This window comes from Cavia porcellus, unplaced genomic scaffold, assembly GCF_034190915.1.
Source record: "Cavia porcellus strain 051 isolate PalLab524CR breed Dunkin Hartley unplaced genomic scaffold, mCavPor4.1 scaffold_8, whole genome shotgun sequence".
Lineage (NCBI taxonomy): Eukaryota > Metazoa > Chordata > Mammalia > Rodentia > Caviidae > Cavia > Cavia porcellus.
In genome coordinates, this window is record NW_026947491.1 from 85206609 (window position 1) to 85230470 (window position 23862).

General features: G+C 43.0%; 1 protein-coding gene across 1 annotated transcript in view; it reads right to left on the bottom strand.

Annotated features, from left to right (window-relative positions):
• The window catches only part of Ntn4 (netrin 4), a 102106-nt gene that overhangs the window by 13021 nt on the left and 65223 nt on the right, over window positions 1-23862 (bottom strand). Inside the window, exons 6-7 of the mRNA XM_063255333.1 lie at window positions 5219-5432; window positions 4752-4867 (exon numbers count right to left, since the gene is read on the bottom strand). Of these exons, the coding sequence (XP_063111403.1) occupies window positions 4752-4867; window positions 5219-5432 (330 nt within the window). The remainder of the gene's footprint in view (window positions 1-4751; window positions 4868-5218; window positions 5433-23862) is intronic.

The window sequence follows — 23862 nt, forward strand, 5'->3', positions numbered from 1 at the left end:
TTTGCAAGCTTCAGCCTTAGGTAGGGCCGTGGTGGTGGGTTTGAGACCTGCTCAGAGGATGGCCTTGTGCTTGATTTGCAGCCCTGTGTCGTCACCCTGAAATTCTTCTTCATTTATAAACAAGGGGTTTCTGTGTGTCTTCTCAAACGGAACCCTGGAAACTAGGCAGGCATATTCTGGGGCTGGGAGGAAGCGTACCACAAGAAGCCAGTGTGCCTTTCCTGTAAGTCGTGCAAGGCATGCAGGGCCCAGGAAGGGCGCAGCTGGTTTGCCTTTCCTGTGAGCTGAGAATCAAGAACATGTAAGCAACCAGCTGATCTAGAGGACAGGATGGGCTGATAGCAACTGAGGTACAAAAACAACTAAATGCCTGTATGCTTGATTGACTTTGCAGGCCTAAGGCCCATATCTCAACAGCCATTAGGAGGATAACAGTATGCAATATAGCAAATATGGGGGATTTCCTCCTGTTTTGTTTTTGAAATCCAGCATTGTACTCACTGTTTTGTTCAGATTGATTGTTTTGTTTTAATGATTGGTTTTATTCTATTTTGTTTTATTTGACTTTACTACGTTTCATGGCATGCACAACTACTGGGAAGATAACATATTATGGTAGCCATTGTAGATCTCCCATTTTCCTGTTTTGAAGTTCTGTACTATTTTCACCGTGTTTTTTTTTTTTTTTTTTTGGATTGGTTTTATTCTGTTTTACTTTGTTGTGTTTTATTCTCTTTAAAATAAAATTTTAAAAAAATTGAAAAAAATAGGTAGCCAGTCCTGTAAGTGGCCTAGAAATAGATCCAAGGTCCCCTTCCTTGTTTTGAAAGAATAGGGATGATGCAGTGAAACTGGTACTGAATGGCGATGAAAATACTGCACATAAATGCAGAACGATCCAGGCAAAGAATGAGGATGACTAAAAACAGAGTTCGCCGTGGGACTCAAAAGCTAGTACAGGAATAAAAGAGGACACTGAAAAATAAGACCAGGAATTTGCAAAATAAGAAGGAAACTTCTATAAAAGTTTAAAGGGCCAAATTTTATAAATAAATAATACATAAAATATAAATTAGTGAATAAAGAAAAATGAAGCCGCTTAAAAGTTCTTTTCTGAAAATCATGTTAAAATCAGCAATACTGATTAAGACTGTAACAAAAAGAAATTTAGAAATAAGATTAGGGACAAACAGGAGACCTGACTGCTGAGCGATTAAGAGGTTTAGAAAGCGAATACTATGTCTCACTTTATGTCAAAAGGTTTTTAAAAAGTTAATTAAATGAAATTGATAATTTTCTAGAAAACTTTATCAACTCTAACTCAAGAATAAAACAAATAAGTTAGTAACTATTAAAGATGTTGAGTTAGTAATCAACTGTTTCCATCTGCTCAGAAACGCTACATCCTAATGGTTTTATAAGTAAATTCTAATAAACACCCAGGATGATTTTATAGCCATGTGCCAAACGGAGATGTTTTTATTAATGGACCACATACAACATGAACTACTCTGTTTTTATAAGATGCTATTGCTTAGTGAAGTCTTAGCTATCATAGTTTGCTATCATACAGTAAATATAGGTCTATGATGTTTGCACAATCACCAAAGGATGCATTTCTTAGAACATATAAATTTTTTATATAAATTATTGCAAAGAATAGAAAATAAAAGCAGGAGAGGAACTTCTAACTTCAGCAAACATAGTAGACTATGAAGTAGACTAACAATGACACAACAATTCTAAGCAAATAAAAACCAGAATTCTTTTTTTTTATCAGTACCAGGGATCGAACTCACGACTGTCTGCTTGCAAGGCAGGCGCTTATGCCGCTGAGCTAAATCCCCAGCCCCCCAAACCAGAATTCTTTGCAGGTCAGATTCTGCATGTATGAATAGAAATACAACATGACCCAAAGGGTTTATCCTAGGACTTAAAGGACAGCTTCAAGCCAGGTGTGGTGGCACAAACCTGTAACCCAGCATTCTGGGAGGGTCAGGCAAGAGGTTTGAGCCCAACCTAGGAAACTTAGACATAGTGAGACCTTGTCTCAAAATAAAAAATAAACAAAAGGTTGAGGAGGTAGCTTAGTGTCAACACCCTGGATTTGAACCTCTGTAACCCACTGAAAAAGAATTGCTTGATGTTAGAAAAATCTTATTTTTATTTTGCTTTTTTTTTTTTTTTTTTGGTACTGGGGATTGAACTCATAACCTTGCACTTGCTTGGTGAATTAAATTCCCAGCCCTCAAATTTTATTTTTATATAAAGCATTAACTGATTACAGGAGAACCACATGATTTTCTCAAAAGAGACAGAAAATGCAGTCAGCTAAATATAAAACTCACTAATAATTAAGTTAGGATTAGAAGAGAATAATTTTCATTTAATAAAGGCTGCATATTAAAAAATCCATCAGATGTCACACTGGTAAAGTTTTCAAAACATTTCATCAAATTTGGGGAAATATTATCCTGGAGGCTCTATCCAATGTAATAAGGCAAGAAAAAAATAGTATAAAAGCTAAAAATGAGACAAAACTGTCTTTGTTTGCTAATGATATGATGATTTACATTTAAAAAATCTAAGATAACCTATAAACTATTGGATTAGGCAACAATTTCAGCAAGGTTCCTGGATACAGTATCATTTATAATATTTAGAATTCTCAGTGGCAATAAAAATCTAAAAGGTACTCAGGAGTAAATTTAATAAAGTTAGTAAATGCAATTTAGTAGATTTAATAAGCTTAACAAGTGGCACATGTAAAACCTTTCTGTAGGAAAGTGACAAAATATTACTAAAAGGACTTGAAGAGGAATACATAGGTGCAGCATGTTTGGAATTACTCAACATTATAAGGAGATTGCATTTTCACGGTAACCTGTGAAGTCAGCAATCAACAGAGCTTTTTCTGGAACTTAATGAGCTGAATCTAACTGGCACCTGAAATAAGGAAAAGCCAGGAGCTGAGATAATTTCAAGGAAGAAGGAGGAAAGGGACAGGCTTGCAGTGTCAGGCGCGGGCTCACTGCCGCACTGAGACAAGCCATGGTGGTGCGGACAGATGCAGATCCACACACAGGCGGAAGCTCGACAGAAGACAGTCTGTGTTAGGAACACCGGCCCCAGCTGCTGACCCCCATGGCCCTGTCAGTCCCTGTCTCGATTCCCCGCAGCGCCCTCCACACTCATTTTCTAACCCACGTTGCTTCACTTTTGCTCGGAAAAACCTTAACTAGATTAAATTCAACCTTTAGGCTTTTGCCTGCGTTCAGGGTGTGGAATGTGACAAATGAAAACACAGGACCAATGTGACTGGTGTTATTTTTTAAATACGATGCATCTGCTCTAAAATCCCCAGTAGCTTCTGAGTTACTTCAGGTGAAATGCACAGTTCTTTCAGGGCCTCTGTGCCCTCCATTTTATCTCCTTTATACTCTCCTGCCTCCCTCTGCTCCAGCCACCTGACCTTCCTGCTGTTTCCTGACTAATCCAGTCCTTCTACCCCAGGGCCTTTGCACTTGCTATATCTTCAGTCTAAATGCTCTTGCCCGTTACCTGTGTGACTCACTCCCTTACCTTCTTCAGGTTTGTTTTCCCCTCAAATGTCACCTTTCACAGGACTCACATTGGTCCCTTTATTGAAAGTATAACCCTCCCAAGCACTTCTTATCCTCCAGCCTTGCTGTGTTTGCTATTTATTTATTATTACTGTTCTCCCTTTACTAGTATTCAAGTGTTGTCTGCTTTGTTCACTTACTATATTCACAGCACTGCCACATGATAGGCACTCAATAAACATTTGCTGGGGTCAGGTACTGTGGTGCATGCCTGTCACTCCAGCTACTTAGGAGGCTGAGGCAGAAGGATCACAGAGGCCAGCTTGCGTCACTCAGCAGCAAGAAAGACCCTGTCTCAAAATATAAGATGCAAACAGCTGGGAATGTAGCTCAGTGCCCTTGGGTTCAATCCTCAGTACTGAAAGAATATTGATGAATGGATCAATTAATGAGTTTAAAAAGAAATCCTACAAATTAGTAAGTAATTACAGGTAGAAAATTCACAGAAAAGCAAACCTGAAAGGTTAAGAATTAAAGATTTTTGTCTTTTTCATTTTTTATCGTACCAGGGATCGAACTCACGACCGCACACTTGCAAGGCAGGCGCTTATGCCACTGAGCTAAATCCCCAAAAACAAAAGACAAAAAAAAAAAAAAAAAAAAGAAAAAAAAAAGATTATCTACCTATCTACGTCTCTATCGATATCTACCAGTCATCTAGCTGTGCGGGGACTGAACTCAGGGTCTTCACGCTGAGCTACATGCTATCCTTCCCTGTTTTTCATTTTGAAACGTGATCTTGCCTAGTTGCTAAATTGTCCGTGTTGGGCTAAAACTTGTGATTCTCCTGCCTCAGCCTCCTGGAGTGCTGGGGGTTACAGGCATGCACCCCATGCCTGACTCAGTTAGCTCTGTACAACAGTAGGTTTTAGAGAGAGAAATCCATCAAACTCTTAGCAGTAGGCTTAATGAGATTTGAGGTCACTCTTTCTTTCTCTTTTCTGAAATTTTCTACCTATAACCTCAGTTAACAGAAAACAAACAAAAGTTGAATAGTCCTCTGCTATATGTTTGTTTCATGCGTGCTGGGCCATTACTTTATTAGAGCTCCCCCGCGGGACCCAGAAGCTGCCCCTGGCTCACTCTCACCGCGCAGACTCGACATGTGAGCCCAGTTATCTCTCTCACCTGAGTGCCGCAGGGCAGAAAACCCCTGCTCGTCCTCCCAGGCCCACTCGGACTCGCTCTTGTTGTGTGCGGGACTGAAGTCAGGAATTTCATGATGCCAGTCTAGGTCCGTGTGGCTGGTAAAACAAAACAAATTATTCAGGAATCTTTTAGAACTTCAGTAGAAACCAATGTATCCCTAGAGACTCGAACCTTATCCTCTGCCTTCCCGTCCTGTCGCTCTGCAGAATGCAGTAATGTGTTAAGAAAGTTATTTTTGAAGGATTGTTTATTTTGCAGAACGAGCTAGATCGCCTCCAGAAACCTGCGAGGACAAATGACTGGAGTCTGCAATTTGATATAACTTCTGCGAAGGCTGTGCAAATATATCTCTGCTCTGCTAATGCCCTGCAGGATCTTCCAAATCCCTGCAGACCTTCGAAAGACTCCAAAGTACACGTAGATGGGCAAAGGGGCCGGCCGCTCACCTGCTGATGCAGTCTCCCGTGAGCGGGTCGCAGCTCCCCGCACAGTCGCAAGGCCTGCAGCCGTAGTCTCCGAAGCCCCAGTACCCCACCATACACCGGTCGCAGTGTGGCCCTGCCACGCCAGGCTTGCAAGGGCAGTCACCATTGCTGGGGTCACAGAAGATCACTGAGCTGAAAGGAAGGACAGCTGATCCGACGGGATGGCAGGAACAGACTGCAAAGAGGACAGAGGAGGCCTGGTGACTGAGGGTGTCTGCCCGGAGGGAGGCCCCGCTGTCCCACAGAGGCTTCCCTTCTCCACCAGCGAGTGTCTGAGTACTCCAGCAGCCAGCTGGGCGAGGCTCAGACAATGAAAGCTGATTAAATTGCAGATAAGCCAGATGTCATCAGCACAGCGAGGCTGCTGTGAAAAGAAGCTCATCATTTATTCTAAAATTGAGGGCATTACACATGAACGCCTTCTGGTTACGATAATGAAGATGAGCCAGCAAAAAAATCAGAGAAGGAACATTCTGTGAGAGGGAAAAATATGAGCCTTTGTTCTGGTTTAGAGCTGAATGTCTCCCAAAACTTCATGCTTTGGGGAGGTGTGATGCTCACAGTGGGTGAGTCCGCTGGTGAGTTTATAGCTAAACGTAATGTTGGGAGGTGAAGCCAGGTGGGAGCAGGGATCACTAGGGCATGGGCTGGCGGGCCAGGGGCTGCCAGGGCCCACCCCATTGCTTTCAGCTGCCTGCCACCATGCCATGGACTGTTTCCCCTCTGCCAAGGTGCCCACCTTGGTGCCAGCCGGTGACACACTGAAACCTTTACAGACTGTGAGCCGCAATAAACCTCTCCTCCTTTAAATTGTGGGTGTTGGGTGTTATGTCTCAGTGACGAGAAAGGGACTAAGTGTATGCTGGGGGAGAAGCCAAACCAAGAGAGTTTTAAGGAAGAGAGCGACATCGAATGTTGATGGAGCAGAGGAGACCAGATCAGGGAGGGAAACGGATTCCGACAGCGACCTGTGAACAGTGCTGGTATAACGGTGAGCGGGGAATGCAGTGGAAGAGGACTCGGGAGAGGCTGGAGTGGAGGATGTGAGTGTGGAACAGATGCCTCTTCAGGCCCAGAAGTAAGGGGGGATCTAAACCGGGGATGGGAACTCAAGCGGAGGTTTGTGTTTTTCTTTGTTGTAAGAGGAGAGACTGTGGGGTACATTTGATGTTATTTGTTGATGGGAATGATCTGGCAGCAAGGGAAGAGCCGATGAGCAAAAGAGAGGCTAGAGAATTGTTGGGTAGGTGCTTGGGTACACGAACAGGGAAGCGGGGGGCAGCGATGGACAAGAGGCGTGAATGTTAGGGAGCAGCACGGTCAGGACGGGAGGCCCCGCGTGTGCACACAGACAGACCCACTGGCGGGAGTGGGTGGGCTTTTTCTTCTGCTTGTATTTTGTGGATAAAACAGAAAGCAAGGTTGGGGGCTGGGGGTTTAGCTCAGCGGCATAAGCACCTGCCTTGTAAGCAGGCAGTCGTAAGTTCGATCCCTGGTACCGATAAAAAAAAAAAAGAAGAAGAAGAAAGCAAGGTCATCGTGATGAGAGAGACGATGGGAGGCAGAAGCAGGAGACTGAATAAGACATTCAGGAAGTGAGGCGTAATTCACTGCCAGGCAGCATGGAAGCCACATTGGGGGTCAGTGGCCATGAATTTACAGTGTCACTAGATAAACAGCTTGTCATCTCCAGCTTCCTATAATGGAGAAAATTCAGGTTCAGTACAGAGGCAAACTGGGTTTAACCTGGGGGGGATTAAGTCCAGCTTCTTGGACTAGAAGCTCTGCTGGGCCATTTCTGCACATCTTCTCCCTCGTCCTGTTCACGGTTTGAGGGTCCAAAGCGCTTTGTGTACTCCCTGGGTAACAGGATGGCTGAAGAGTGTGTGTGTGTGTGTGTGTGTGTGTGTGTGTGCGTGTGTGTGTGTGTGTGTGTGTGTGGCTTACTGGGTTCATCATAAACTCCTGTACCTTAACATCAGTTGGATCCCGCCTACTCTGTTCCATTTACCCGAGTCTTCCTCACTGTGGCTACCCTGCGTGTTCATTCTAACCACTTTGTTGGATTTTCAGATTTGCTGGGAAGTTTTCTGGGTAATTCACAATCTCTTTATTTTCATCTTTCCATCACTTCCTCCAAGAATCAGACGAGAGCAGCTGGCAGAGGTCATGGCTAATACCCTTGCTTCCCACCAGCCCTGTGATCCGGGGCAGGAAACGTAATTTTCCTGAACCTTGATTTCTTCCACTGTGATATCTACCGCTATGAAGGGACAAACAGAAGTTGAGGAAGATTTTAGGGTTTCCAGTTTGGGAAAATGACTAGTGACATGATTTACAAAGATTTTGAATGTGGGCTAGGGAAGGTTGGTGTAGACAGAACCAAGTTCAATATTATTAAGTTATAGCAGGTAACTGCAAATCATCTGAAGCTTAGCAGAAAACCTGATGGGCGTGGAAATAGTTTGAAGAGTTGCCAGCTGGTGACAGGAGAAGGTGAAAGGGTAGCTGAGACTTTCCGGGGACAGACAAGCAAGAATCGAACGCTGGAGGACACACACATGGTACAGCAGTTGCAGGGTTAATAACTTAGGGAACAGATGGTTAAAGACTAGCAGGACAGAAGGACACAAGTCAAGAAAGCATTGTTATGGTGGCTAAAGATGAGAAAGTCTCAAGAGGTTAACTGGGCCCAACGCTGCAGAATGCTCAAGTCACCTGAGAAGGACAGCAGAGCAGTCAGAGGGTCCACCAGGAGGTCACTGGTGACCGCTCCAAGAACAGGAGCTGGAGAAGAACAGGCGTGGACGGCTTCTGCTCTGTCCAGGGCTCTCTCTCACGTTCAGTCATAGGGCAGTGGTTCTGAAACCGGCGCGGTTGTATGACGTTTGCAAATCCCTTACTCTGGCTCACCTGCCGTTCCCCCTGCTGCGTGCACTCTTCATGCTGAGGATTTACTACAGCCGAGCACAGAATGCGCCCTTTCTGCCAAGGATATGAGTTATCTTAGGAAGGCCCTCAGTGTTCATTTATTTATTCATTCGCTCGGCTGGCTAATGCTGGTTGATAACAATTCTTTTTTTTTTTTTTTTCTTTGAGACATGGTCTCACTATTTAGGTCCAGCTGGCCTCGAGCTCATTTTGGAGCCCAGGTTGGTCTCGAACTTACAACGACCCTCATGCCTCAGCCTCCCGGGTTTTGGGATTACAGGTTTACGCCACCACGCCAGGCTCTGATAACAATTCTAATGTTTATCAAGCATCTGCAGTTTATAACACACAGTTCCACCCAGCCAGACATTTCAGGTCCTTTCTATGCGGCGCTAGCCTGCATTCCTCGTGTAGCCTTCTGTGACTCTGTAGCACGCTTTGTTATTTTAATCAAACAGTGCAGCTCCTGGAGGCGCCCATGTCTTTCCTGTTTCTGTGCCTTTGTTAACTTCTAGAAGGGAAGTCTTCTCTCAAACCTGTCTTTCAAAACTCTACACACCTTCCAGATCTATCTCAGCCATCCCGCCTTTGTGTTACCCCGGGTCCATCCTTCGGCGGGGCAGTGCTCCCCGTGGGCGCTCTGCTGCTGGCTTTCTTTAGAAACTTTTGAAACTGAAATAAAATGACATTCAGAAGAGAGAAGTGCAGCACCCTCCTTCCCGCCACCCACCGCCAGGGCGGCTGCTCCAGGTGCCCACTGCAGGGACAGATTTGCCTTCTTTTAGAAGTTATTCCTTATACCAGTTAAATATAATTTATCCTTTCCCTGAAATCCTCCAATGCTTAAAAAACAAGATTTCTTCTTATATCTCTGGCCACGTTTTGTTCCCCATTAGAACTTAGGATTTTTTTTGTACTAGGACTTTAACTCAGGACCTTGTGCTTGCCAGGCAGGTGCTTATGCCAGGGAGCTCCATCCCCTGCTAGTCCCATTAGAAACGAGGGTTCTGCAAGGGGCCTGCTCACCTAACCCTCCGCGTGCCTACCTTCCACCTTCCTCGGCGGCACGTTTTTGTTTTACAAGGTTGCTGAGAATGAAATGGAGAGATAATGTCTGTCTCTAGCATTTAATAAGCAATTGGCCAGTGGGAGAGTAGAGATTCTCAAAAAATAACTGCTACATTGAATTAAAAGGCAATAAAAATTCTTACAATGGATGAAAACATAAAGGAAAGGAAAACATAAAAATTGTTTGAAAAAGTGTGTGGAAGGCAGTGTTTGTGTCCATGCGCTTATCCAACAAGCATTTAACGAGCAGCTGTTCTTAGGGCTAAGTAAGGTGCAAACTAAGTAAGATAGTCTCAGTTCTGAAAGAGAGCCATAGTTTAGAACAATTATTTCATCTTTTAAAAAAGATCTAATGCAAGGAGAAAACTAAAGATATTGCTTCTACAATGTTTTACTTTTAGGAGAACAGCTTCATTTAAATTCACACAATTAGCTGAGTGTGGTGGTGCACACCTGTAATCTCAGTATTTGGGAAGCTGAGGCAGGAGGATTGAAAGGAGTTCGAGGTCAGCCTGGGCTATGTAATGAGTTCAAGCCCTGCCTGAACTGCACAGCAAGACCTTATCTCAAAAAAAAAAAAAAAAAAGTCACACAGTTACGATGTTGTTTTTAAATGAAATTTCCTATTTTTTTTTTCAGTGAGGGTTCATGACAAAAACAGGCATTTTCTCTTAATGTACTCTGACACCTTAAGGTTAGTGGTGTCTCATCTGAGTATTTGAAGGGGTTATACATGATGCATTATGAATATATCAAAGCATTATATTCAAAGCAGTACAGAGATGACTCTAAGTGAAATCACACACAGAGCCACGAGGAAACCAATGGTTACTACAGGACACAGTGAAGTCATTTGGCTCCTGACAGCAGCGAGGGGCGATTCAGCTAGAAGACAAACCCCCATAACATTCCTGCAACAGGAACATTTCTAACAGTTGAGGTCTCTGCAGGACCTCTCTGCTCTAAACCCACAGACATCTCAGGAGTAGCCAGAGAAGAATGGGATTCCATCACATTTGCTTGGGGCGTGAGTGGAGGATCACCTTAGATTCTTAGTCCACAACTGTATTTCTGATTTCTGTTCCTTCTAAAACAGCCCAAGCGCTTTTTCATAATGAAGGTCAAAGTTATGACCCAGAGTGACCCAAGTCCTTCACTCGAGCTTTGTCTTCTTGTTAGACATGAACCCCGGGAGTGAAGGTTGAAAAGCATCCTCTGCTACCCTTCTGAATTTAATTATTCTTTTCACGACAGGTGTGAGTAGACACAGCTTTGGTGAACTAAAAGCTGAGGTGGCAGCTGGAAATATTTGGGAGCTGTGTCGTCTGTTCGGGTGACAAATCGTTCACTATTGTCATTGTCTTTTCCCTCTCTGGCTGCTCTCACTCAACCCTCGTGGCAAAACAAAATTACGACAAATATGATTTTGATTTGCAAGTATTGCCCAAAGCATTGTGTCACGCAAAAGACTTCCTCCGAATGGTGCATTAATTCCTTTGAGACTGAGTGAAGTAAATGTGAAGTAATAATACCGCAATTTCAAAAAGACAACAGAAGGCCTGAGTGTGGATTTCACAGTGGGTTCCCAGCAAGCAATCGATTTAGGTAATTTCAGAGCGTGATACAAGTTTCACTTACAGATGGACGTTTGCAGCAGTACACTCAGACATAAAGCGCTGCTTCCCTATGAAGCATTTGTGGAGAAGGGGGGCGGTGTGAAGTTTACAGAACCAGAGGGAGGATCTTCTAGCAGGAAGCACGCAGGACTGTTGGTGACAGAGCAGACGAACACCTTTCAAACAGCCTTGCGCATACATGTAGGCTCTAAAGCTAATATTTGTTTCAACCACAAAAGCTGATGATAAATACAGCTGTTTGGAAACTGCCTATCTGATCTCTTGGGAAAACACGGAAGGAAACAGAGGCAGCCTAATAAAGTCATAAGAACGCAACCTGAGTGTCAGTCTGGATGATTTACAATTCTTGCTAGGGGGCTTATTTTTAATTAGACTTTATGAAATTGAGCTTCTCACCGCTCAGCTTTCTCACCAAGGAAGTAAGAACAACAAAACCTATGCCAGAGGTTGAGAATTAAGTGAGGCAATGAATGTGTTTTTCAAGGTGCTAAGAATTCAGTAACACCAAGTGCTCTAGAACTAACTAATTTGAACAAATTGTTTCTTTTCTATTTTCTTTGTATCTGGGATCGAACTCAAGACCTTGCACTGACCAGGCAAGTGCTTGAGCTGCTAAGCTAAATCTCAGCAAGCTGATTGTTTTAGTTGGTTGAAACATAGTAGTTTCAAAGTGCCATCATCCATCATCCATCCATCCATCCATCCATCCATCCAGCCAGCCAGCCAGCCAGCCATCCACCTTCCCGGAGGTGCTAGTGACTGAAGAGACAGCAACAGAAGGTCACATCTCCTGAGTAAGGGGAAAGAGATGGACAAACCAAGGTCAGTGAGTGTATACCCAAGTTGGTCCGGCTTGCTCGAGAACCCAGACAAAAAGCAACAACTACTCACTGTGGATGTGGATCGATTTTTCAGGAAATCAAGGATCTAAGTGGCTTTCCAAATGGCCTCCTGGCCTTGTGCCTGGGAGGACTTTGGTGTCGAGAGGGCGCACAGCTCTCTTGATGACTCTGTGTTTTTTAGAAGTAAGTTACTCCAAAGTACGTTCCTTTTCTTGGATTAAAAAAAATTGCCAGGCAGGGTGGCGCACCCCTGTAACCCCAGCATTTGGGAGGCTGAGGCAGGAGGATCGTTACAAGTCCTAGACCAACTTGGCCTACAAAGTGAGCTTAAGGCCGACCTCTGCTGCATAGAGAAACTCATCTCAAAAAGACCAAAAAACCCTAAAAAACCACAGCAACAAAAAGTCAACTTTGGATTCCTCATTTGTAGATGGGAATATGCTGTGATCCAAGGCCCTGCTGCACCCAGCAACGTAACACAGGGTGAGATTCGCAGCTATCCACCTGCGTGGACACAGAAAGTGTGTAGACCCGAGTAAGAAACGGCCAGAAACTCCTGTGGCTCTCTCTGCTCTGACACGATTGCTAAGACCTTTGTGGCGTGGCTCAAGGAAACCGTGCTGCCTTTTCCCCCTGGGGCTCCTCCAGCAGGTGGTCTGCGTGTCCTTCCACGGCACGGTCCCCTGCATGCCACTCGCAGTGCAAACGACCAACAGAGCTCAGCCTCGTCCTTGTGTCCTATGTCTTTCCTGATGGCTCTAACCTTTGCTCTAGGGTTAGGAAAAGCTACAAAATAGGGTCAAAATGCCCTCAAAGTATTTGCTTCTGATTTAGCTTTTCTAAAAACAAGACTCAAAGTTCAAGGCCCCTGGCTGGGGAAGCAGCGGCCACTTAAGTGTTTTCACTGCCACCTCCCTGGCTCCTGGGAAAACGCCCAGCCGCTGCGCGAAGGATTTCTGTTTCTGGAATCAGAAAACACCTCATAAATCTATAGCACACTGGAATGGTCAAAGTACAGTAAATTATTCTGAGTCGCCAGGGCAGAACTATTTTCAACATTTAACGGGGGAATTTTTAATAGCAAAGTTGTTTCCAAAGTGGCCCAGCCGCCTCCTAAGGTTTTTAGAGCAAATGTGAATTCCTGGAGAGGACTTGGAGACGCAGCTCCAAGCAGAAAAGAGAGTGTGAGCTGTTAGAAATAATATATTAAGTGTGAAATTCAATAGTGAATGAAGAGTCTTTATTTGGGTTCTTTTTTTCTCCTTTTGCTATCAACTATTTTTGCTAGTGGGTGAATAGCTATACAAAATGAAAACAAATTATACATGAACTTCATGAGAGGCAAAATATTTACCCTCTTACTGTCCTTGGAAACATTTTTCTGTTGATCCTTCAGATGCTAGAAACATGGTGTTCTGTGATAGCTAATTCCGCAATATTCAAAGTACGCTTGATTTCAAATAGAATTATGCTTGAATAAGTCTAATAAGAAAGTAATTTGACACTGCACTTCATTTACTGAAATGTCTCCTGAAAGACTGTACCTCCCACAAAACATTCATCGATGTGAAACTCAGCCTCTACTTAATGCTTTAAAAATAAATGCAAAGTTTAAAAGTATGTTTCTCAATGTCTTCAACAAATTTTAAAATGAAAAATGCAAATAACTACTAAAGGCATGCCCTTCACTTTAGTGCTTTACTATGTCTATCCTGTATCCCTATTTGATTGCTATATCAAGCTTTTCCTGTTTACTGGTTGTCACTGATCTAGTTACTAGTTACTTCTGGAGGTATCTAAGGGATCTCATGCAGTTAAATCAATGCTGTATTCGTGGTTTGCAACCTTATTTAAACTGAAAAAAATACTTCTGAACATATAAATTTTATTACTTGCAAAAATTATTAATCTGTAGGGTATCTGTTCATAACACTTATCACACTGGTAATTACATATTTACATGAGTAAATTTCCAGTCTATTTCCATGGGGTAGGGGGATCTAGTTTGTTATACATACAGTGATTAGAATAGGCCTGGCACATGCTAGGCTCTGAAAAAATATAGATTGAGTTTTTTCAGACTTTTTTCCTCAGTCTTTTTGAGACAGGGTTTCACTGTGCAGTTCAGGCTGGCCTTGAACTCACTTTGTGGCCTAGGTTGGCCTCAAACTCACAGAGACCCTCCTGTCTCAGTCTCCCAGGTTTATTTTTTTTAAATGGATGAACTGTATTATTTAATGAATATTTTCTATTGATAGATGGTCTTTTGGTCTTCAACGATCTCTTTATGATTTTCATTTCTCTGCCATCTCTGTAACATACTGTGATGCCTAGAAGCTAGGAACCATGTCGTTACACCTCTTTATCTACACGGTCATGCCTGATGTATATCAGCACAACCGACTCAATCTTTGTTGAATGAGTGAATGAATGTGCCTTTTAATAAGCAACAAACTTGGAGTAGTTTTATGTTTTGATGAACCTCTTAAAAGGCTCATGCTATTCTTTTTGTAGATTTTTCTAATATCTTAGCACTAATACTGAGACACTAGAAACAGAAAAAATACCCCATAACTCTATAGTAAACTGAAATGGTCAAAGCAGCGTAAATTATTCTGAGTCACTGGGGCATGACTATTTTCAACATTTAATGCTTCGCTTGGTCTGGTTTTTATTTATTATTTGTAATAAGAGCTCTTTATTGTTCCTCTGCGGGAGACATTCTCCACCCATAAAGCCTCTCATTTGAAACGATTTTTTTTCATCTTAGTCAATCTGAAATCCCTTGTCCTTTTTTCATCTAATTATACTTACTTGTAATTCTTTTTTCTAGAGAAGTGACTTAGTTTTTTAACCACCGTTACAACTTGAGTAACTGCAGTGACTTTCTTTCTTTTTTTCTTCTTTTTTTGGCCTTTTGAGACGGCGTCTCGCTATGCAGTTCAGGCTGGCCTTGAGCTCACTTTGTAGCCCAGGCTGGTCCTGAGCTTGCAAAGATCCTTCTGCCTCAGCCTCCCGAGTGCTCCCGAGTGCTGAGTTTGCAGGTGTGGGTGGCTTTTCTTATTTTGTTTTTCAACTAGGTCATAATGTGAAATACAATTCTTTGGATCTTTGCGGGTCATTGATTGTACATATCAAGGTATTCATGGTGGACAAACATGGGCTCAAATTTCACTGGGTCTGTGTGCCTGGACACCTTATGTAACTGAGGAACCTCAGGGACCTTGTCTGTAGAAAAGAAAGGTTACCACCCAACTGTGAAAGTGTGGGGAATGTGATACCTTAGGTAAACGACCCAGCCCAACGCCTGTCCACAGGTGTGTTCAATAAAAGCTACCTCTTTATATCCCTCATGAGTTTTTCCATATTTTCTGAAGTTTTTGATATTTTATGATTTAAGGTTTGATAACTTAATGCTTGTCAAATCAGCATTAAGTGCTGATTTGCATTTATCAGCAGAATAGTAGTTCATTTTCTAGTGAACTATTTTTCTGTTGGAGAGATGTTTCAGAGAATTTCATGCCCTTGTCTGTGTCTCTTTCCAAATTTGACTTTTATTGTTCATCAACTCATAAAGTTTCTCCTTATTCGGGGGTGAATTTTAATGTGTGTTATTGGATCTTCTTAAAGGAATGTCTTAGAGTGATTATTTTATTATGGCATATCTATTTTCTCTATCTTTTTCACTTTTAACCCTCTGGCTTTTCTTCTTAGCTCAGAGAGAAAAAAACTCCCTAAGATTAAATTTTCCCAGCTCTTACTGCCAAGTCACTGGTTCTATTTCAAGTTTGCTTTTCAAAACAGTTACTTCATATCGATTCTATGCTGGAATCATTCACAGTTGGTTTCAATATGAGACAAAGACGTCTATGTTGTTTATACGACATGAAATGGACTCATGTGGCTTTGCCAAAAGTCGTGTTTAAGAGAGCAAAAAATCCAGTAAGTTCCTATTTGAAAAGATCTTAGTGACCCTTGGGAGACAGTGATGCTGGAAAATGGAAGCTGTGTTACAAGTTTCTAAACGTGTCACTGTGATACGGTATTCTGGATTTAATTAGAATGAAACAATTGATAAAGATACAAGTAAACAGAGAAACAGAGTCTTTTTTTTCCTTGGGTGGTACGGGGACCAAAGCCGTGCACTGGGCAAGAGCTCTGTCCCTGGGCTACGTACAGACCCCTTCTGCCACAGACAGCGTGGGAAAAGGTGCTCTTTAGTGGAAAGGGAAGGCACAGGCGTCGTCACTGGTTGACAACAATGACACCTAAATCAGAAAGTAGAAAGAAGAAAAAGGGGATTTGGATGCTGGAACCCTTTCTTTGCAAAGACTCCTGGCTAGTTAGGTGCCTGTAATGAGGTCAGCAGGCACAGCCTTGAGGAGCGCCTGCTTCAGGGTGCAGGGGAGGGACCGAGGCGGTTTGAGTCTCTCTCTCCTAGAAGGCAGTGACCACGCTGACTTTGGCTCACCAAAGAGGAAGGAAGGGCACGTCAGGTTTTCAGAGGTTGTTTACATTTCAGGGCACGTATACTGCTTTCTTTTCTAGTTGTTTATTTTTCTATAAACATGGAGACACTACGCAATATTTCAAAATTGTGTCTTAGCATAAAATTAAACTTATTGTAAAGGAACTAACCAGCTATTTACTAAAAGAGAGTTATTCCTGTTCTGCAGGCATTCCTCAAGGTTTCAAACATGTTCTACTAAATTAGGGGAGATTTTTGTATTGAAAAGCTGTCAGAATAGTTATCAAATATTCTATACTTAATCAATTTCCCATCCACCTGGAACTTAACATATCCTTTGGCATTAACAGGAGGAGAAAGTTTATCAGTTAGATTTAATGATTATTTAAATATTGACAATAATATGCCTATACTAGTTTAATGCTATGATCTAAAATATGTAACTATTAAGCAAAGGTAAATGTCAATGAAGTGGTATGGTAATTTTATTCTAAACTCTAGTCTCATTACAATCACTCACTCTAGATTATGAGTTATCTGTGGTAAATAATCTATGCACCATGAATAAAAAGGACTTCTCTGGTTGAAATAACCAGATAATTATTTGGAAGTGGCTACACAGAAAGCACACATCTTAGAACTTCTGTCAGAAATCTTTTTGGAGAAAAGAGGAGGTTTCACGTTAGACAAGCTTAAGTGGGTAAAGATAACCAGCATTTATATCTCTCAATGTGCCAGAAAAAGGGTGTCTGGCCAGAGTTTTAGTTAGCCCTTAGGGTTTTCTACCAGAGATTCTGCTAATTCAGTAAGTAGACCAATGATTATTAGCTCATAATCTTTTGTCCAAAGGTGAGAGCCACAGAGCCCACCGGGGAAGCAAGACTGGTCCCAGAAGCTGACCAGGAGACTGAACAGCCACTTCAGAACTACCAACGATGCTCTGTAAAGAAATGCAGGTTTCCAATCGATGCCCTGCTCGAGATTCTGAGTCGGTAGATCTTGGGCAGGGCTCTACCATGGTATATTTTCATAAATGGTCCCGAGTGACTCCAGCACACATTTAGGTTTGGGAACCAGTGGGCAGAGAGAGCAGTGCATGAGATCAGAGAATTCGACTGTGAAGGAGAAGGTTGACTGGCCTCACTATTTGGCATACAGTCTCATCTCCTGACAAAAGTGATGTGGTAGCGTGAAACTGGCCACGGTGCAAATATGTGCACCATAGAAATAGGCAAATGTTACAAGTGAGGGCCCTGCCACCATCGCTGGCCACATGGTGCAGCACGCCACTGTGTGGTGTGGCAGGGCTTGTCTTGTGCCTGTAATATAGAAAAATCCACTTTGGTTATGGGATACCGGGGGACAGCAATGACTACAAGTGTCCAAAGAGGTCCTTTGGAGGGGCTCGTGCTCTTTTGGAAGAGAAAGGCACGAGGGCTCCAAGTTCCCCAGTGCTAGCGGGAATGCGGTTCCCTTTTCTCCCTGTCACTCCCTGTCAGCCAGTTTGAACCTCTGTTTCTGTTCTCAGCCTCGGAGTCAGCTGGGGAGATTCACATTTTCCCTTGTGTTTACAGACCTTAAATGCACTGTCTTTTAAGGCATTTTTTTCCCTTCTGAGTTGCAGAAATAAATTCAATTTCAATGATCTCTACTTGTCTTAAAACACACAGACACAGACACAGACAGACAGACAGACAGACAGACACACACACACACACAGACACACACACACACAACCATCTCTAGAATCCTCAGAAGGGATTTCTTGGCATGGAAAAGCAAAGCTGATTATTTGGGTCCCGCAGTCGAACTCCATTAAGGTTGAAATACAGAGGAAGTGAGAGCAGAGATGATTTAATTGCTCATGGGAATAAATTTATGGGCCAGGCGATTTGGTTCAGGGCCCTGTTTATTCAGGTTTGATGAAGTTAGGACCATGAACTCAAAGCACAGATACAAGGACCATAGGATTTAGCACAGGGCTTATCAGGAGAGCAAGAGAAAAACAAAAACAAAAACAAAAACAATTTAGAACGTTAATTGGAGCCAACAAGCCCAAGGGTTTCTTTGGAAGCCGGGTCCTAGGTGTGAACAGAGCCCGGAGGCTGAGTCCCTGTGTTTGCTGAATGCATTAGTGGGCCAAGGGAAGAATCCCGTTGCACCATGCTGGGCCCTCTGCAAAGACTGCCACCAACGCCTTCATTTTTGGATCAAGTCATTAAAGGCAATGAAACTCACTGAGGTTGGAAAGTCAGATGGACTCCGCATTTTAGCAATTTTAGAGGAAAAGATAAAAACATCCACTAAGGAAAGACTGCAGGATGTCTTCCAGGAAGTCTTTGCTTAAGTTGCCTTCTCTCCAACCCCACAGACACCCCGTAAGGAGCTTAGTGCGGTTTTCCATTCCACTTTCCTCCTGCAGAGTGTGTGTGGGGTTTGTAATAGTGAGTTAGCGCACACGGGCCTTTGAGCCGTGAACGGATCGGGTGCGTTAGTGAGCATCAGCTATGGCTCCTGCACGGCCATCGCCGACCTTCAGGGTAGACGGTCTGTCACTGTCGGCTTCTCCCATCTGGCGCTGAGGCCTTTTGGGGAAGGGGCCTTTCACCTTTCCGTGCTCCTGCCGTAGAGGAGACCTTCAAACATTTGCTGGACCAGGCTGAGCTATAACTAAACACTCCTAGTAGAGTTAGCTGGGCTGCTGCTTCAGGTTCTCAGGGGTTTCTCAGCACAGGCTGGGAAGTGCCCTACCTCACAGCTGTCTGCCAGTCCCCGAGGTTTATGTTTTCTTTCCCCCTCACTTGCAGGCTCTTGCACTTGCTCATGAGGAACAAACCTTTCAGGCACCTTCTAGGGTATGCCTTCCCAAGTGATGCCTTCATACAGATGTGGGCACAAATGAATATTAGAATACTGGGCTCTGAGCAACCCTGAAGAGACCTTCAAGAATTCATCATTTCCTAAATTTGAAGGCTGCAGAAAAATATGCCCTCATATTATTTCTTTAAAAAGCTCATGGAATTAGTAGTCTATGGAGGATAAAACTGAATAAAACTACACCACAAAACACATATCTAGAGTTCCATTTTTTTCCTCAGTCAATCTCTCTGTAATCTTTTTTTAAAATGCTAAGTCAATACACATACAAACAGAGACATAAACCTTGTTAAAGTGCATTGCTAATTCTGTGGGTCTGGGAGGGCTCAGAGTTTCTGCTTTTTAATCTGAAACCATCGGAGGCCAAGGAGGTTAATCCATGGGCCACACCCTGGGCAGCAGGTTGCTGCTTTTCTGCTTGGGAAGCACAGAGCAGCCAAAGTAGGAAAACTCTCATTGTGAAAAGCACCGTCCACGTTGCTGAGGGAACCACGCACTGAGGTAGGTTTACATTTCAGCTTTTCTTGATACCATTTTTCTGGTGAAATTAAATTGGGAACTGAGAGGGAGAAAACGTTAGGTTTCTTAACTTATGTGTCCTTAGCTGTATTATTAGCATTAATAACGGAAGAGGTGATGTAGGGGTTATATTTAAGGAAGAACTTAATGATAGGCAAAATATTACTAAATAATAATAAAAATGTTGTCAAACATATTGGCAATTCAATGGTATGTTAGGGAGAGAATCAGGTGGAGAACAGGGAGACCTTCTACTAAGGCTTGGTGTTGACCTCAGGCTCAGAAAAGGGAAGACGACAACCAGAGGAATGTCCTGGAAGGGTTGCCGATGAGGAGACCGAGGCTGGCAAAGTCGACAGATGTGGGGCAAGAGCCAGAGTCATGAAATGAATGTTCACAGACCTTTGTCGAGGAGTTTACCTGTGATTCAAGGACTGCCTAGAGAGAGGGAGACGGCGACAGAGATCATCCCTACTAACTAACTAACTCCTGCAGATTATGTGGAAATAACTAAGTGGGTATTAGCTATTCTCATAATTTCTCTGCTTGGTGCATTAAGAACCATGCAAGCTTTCTTTCTTTTTTCTTTTTTGCTGAGAATGCTGAGCGGCAGGACTTATGCATAGTGGTCTCTAGCTCGAAGTCTTTCAGTAGCCAAGATACAGGTGGATGCCCTGTCTAAGGGGTTAAAGAAGTTATCCAGAGAAACCATGTTACAATTCCCTTATTTTGTATAAGGGGTTTTGTTTTGCTTTTAGAATCTGCTAATGTAGCTTTGGTAGAATTTTCATCAGAAAAGCTTTGGGATCTAATACTTGGATATTGGTAGGTCTTAGGTGCAAGCTGCATATTGGCTGGTCATTCACTACTTCTGGGAGGTTCAGTCCATGGGTGACCCCTGCTTACTGATGAAGAGGTTCCCCACGAAGGCACCTACAGCCAGCCAGCCCCTCCTCCTCTCTGCTACGCCCCATCTTCCCAGCGGCTTTTCATTTGTTCATTTTTTGAGACAGGGTGTAGTCCAGGCTGGCCTTGAACTTGCAGCCATCCTCCTATGTGCTGGAATTATAGGCCACCGCCCCCAGTCCTGCTCGTTTTTACCCTAGCTGAACCTTTCTAGGTTGACAGAATACACTGTCTCCTTCCTACCTTCTGTTCCTTTTCTGCACTGATGTGTGTGTGTGTGTGTGTGACATTAGATGCCTATATATGCAAATGTGTACACAGACCCTCTAGACGTGAAAAAACCCTGTCTCCCTTACAGTGCCAGCTTCTAGGAACAAGGACTCCTTGGTGCTTAGTAAGTATTTATGGAGTGAGAGAGAAAGCTTTAAAAATATCCTAATTGCTCAAGTCCATTGATGTGGAAAAATGTTCAGACATTTTCATGGGCTGAAAAGGTAATAAAATGTTATGTGTCCTGTTAGTTTTAACTATAGCCTCACATTTTGTTCACTGCTCAGAGAATTGGTAGTTTGTGAGGCCAAACCTATCAAACCTCCCCCATGAAAGTCCCTGGATTGACTTATAAATTAATAATGCCTGCTAACAAGGAGTCAGGCTTTTTTTTTCCTTTTATAAACTCTTCTTCTGTATTTTTTTAAAACTCTGAAGTCATAAGTAATCTAAGATTTAAGAAACTAATGCTGGTAACTGTTTTACATTTAGTAAGAATACAAACCGCAGCTTCAACACAGAACAGTAATGAAAACTAAAATAAAACTAAACCAAAACAAACAAAAGGTATTTATTTTGGCTCCAAATCTGTCTGCCCTTAACCTTTTCTTTTTTCTCTTTCTCTTTTCAATTGGTCGGATTTAGGCATTAAAAAAAATGCTTTATCTGTTTTAATTTTTTGAGGATTTATCTGGTTTAGGATTTTACAGAACCAGCTTAAAAATAACTACCAAAACAAAAGGCAGTGAATAATATGTAATGCTTTCAAATTAACCTGAACTATACATCATTAAAACATACTGTAAGTATATAATGCTTCTCTACCAGTGCCATAGGAAATAAACTTCAACATTTTTTAGGGTGGCGGTCAAGGCCCTTTAGAATCTAGCCCTGATCAATCTTCCCAAGCTTTCTTTCCTTGTTCCCTTTGGCTTTTCCCTTCTCTGATGCAGATGACTGTTTGCCATCCCCGCACCAAATGCTCAACACCAGAGAAATGTCAGCAACTTGCTTTAACCACTATAAAATCGGGGCATCCTTTAAAAAATGTTTCTCAAACTTCATTGTGCATGAGAATCACAGTGCGGGACGCGTGAAGGCCTGTTAGACCTCAGACCGCTGAGCCCCATCATCAACAGGGTTTCTGAATGAGTTTGTCTTCGTTGGGGCCAAAGATTTCCATTTCCAACAGGCTTCCTGGCAGGAGATGGCGGCACTGGCCCAGCACCTTCTGAAGTTTGTGAGAGTGGACTGCCTTGCTGTCGTACAGGAGCAGCCCTTTAAAAACCGAGTCACTGGCAGTGGCCTGTGCTCAGACACCTCACAGGGGCGCAGCTCACTCCAGGGTGTGTGCAGTGGCCTGCGGGGGTTCAGCAGTCCTCCCTCCCACCTTGGGTCCCCTCCCTGATCCACTTCCCTTTGCTCCCCAGCTGCCACGCTGACAGCCACGCCAACCTCTGTGCTTTCCTGAGACTCCTCTGTCACTTTCCTGTCTTTAGATCCTTTAGATATTGCCTGCAGTGCTCTTTCCCTGTTAAGTCCATGGCTAATCCCTCACCTATTTGCTCAGTGTCACCTCCAGGGCTGCAGCCACCTGTCATCCTACGGGGCACCGCACCTGCCACTCCTCTTTCTGCCTCAGTCATGGCAGGCACTTTCACCCCCACTGCTTTGTTTTGTGTGTTCTATTTTGGTGACATCAGCACTTATCAGCTCTCATGCCCTGATTCCTTATCAATTAGATTTGTTGTCTATCTCTTCCTCTACTAGAATGTACCTTTCTTCTTCTTCTTCTTCTTCTTCTTCTTCTTCTTCTTCTTCTTCTTCTTCTTCTTCTTCTTCTTCTTCTTCTTCTTCTTGTCTTTTTGAGACAGTTTCACTCTGCAGTTCCAGCTGCCTTGAACTCACTGTGTAGCCCAACTGGCCTCAAACTCACAGCAATCCTCCTGCCTCAGCCTCCCAGTGCTGGGATTACAGGCATGCATCACCACACTCTGCTAGAATATACACTTCTTCAAGGCAAGGATCTCCGTTTTGTTCTCTGAAGCACTCAAAGTCTGGGCACATCATAGGTACTCAATATAAAGTCACTGACGAATGAATGAACGAAGAAGCGAATATATGACGTGTATTGTACAGCATACTGTTTCCAGCAAATGCTACCTAAAGAATTTTCTTGAAATGGTACCTATTGTCCTATAAGGTCGCTAACTTCTCTAGGCTGTTCAGTGACAAGTTCTTTCCTTTTCCTGTTTTATCAGTATTGTGACCCACACCTTTTGACTCTGAGATATTTATGCTTGAGGTCAGAGGCTGTGGGTCGCACAGATAGACACACCTATCTATTAGAACATACCTTGTACAAAACAGTTTTAGGATCGAATCTGCTTCAGTTCCAAGCTATTTTTATAAGTGGTTCCTTTAGTCACCCTATGCAGATAAAGATCCTTTATTTTAGTCCAAAGGCGCTATGGTTTTTAAAGAAATAATTATCTTTGACACACTGCATTTTTAATCAATAATTAATAGAAACCCTATAGTATTCCCGGTCTTAGTTTATAGGATAACCATCGGTATAACACTAGTTTTCCTCTCCTGAGGGCTCATGCCCTCAAGACAGGCAATAGGTCAAACATTTGATCTTAGATGCACGTAAAGCTTAGTTCTCACTAATATCACAGGGAGAAATCTTACACATGGAGAATGCAGAGTCACGGAAAGAGCACAGGGCTCACAGTCACTGAGCGGCAGTGGCGCACCTAATCTATATGTAGGTGAAGCCTGTTAAAGGGAAAGTCTGGGGAGTTGGAGTAAAATGGAATTCTTGAAGGAATATTCTGATACAAATCCACACTTGGAGCCTGATGTCACAGTGAGCTGTGTCCCTCACCCCCTTCCACTAAGCTGGTCACAAGCGATCCTGTCCCAGGACCTCGTGGAGATTTCATATCTTCTCCCTGAACTTACAAATGTGTATTTAAAGAACAATCTGGTTTTTTCTTAAAAAAAAAAAAAAACCTCAAGATTTTACATGCTCACTTCCCGTTGTCTCGCTCCCTTCCTGTCACCGATTTTTGAGCTGGAACA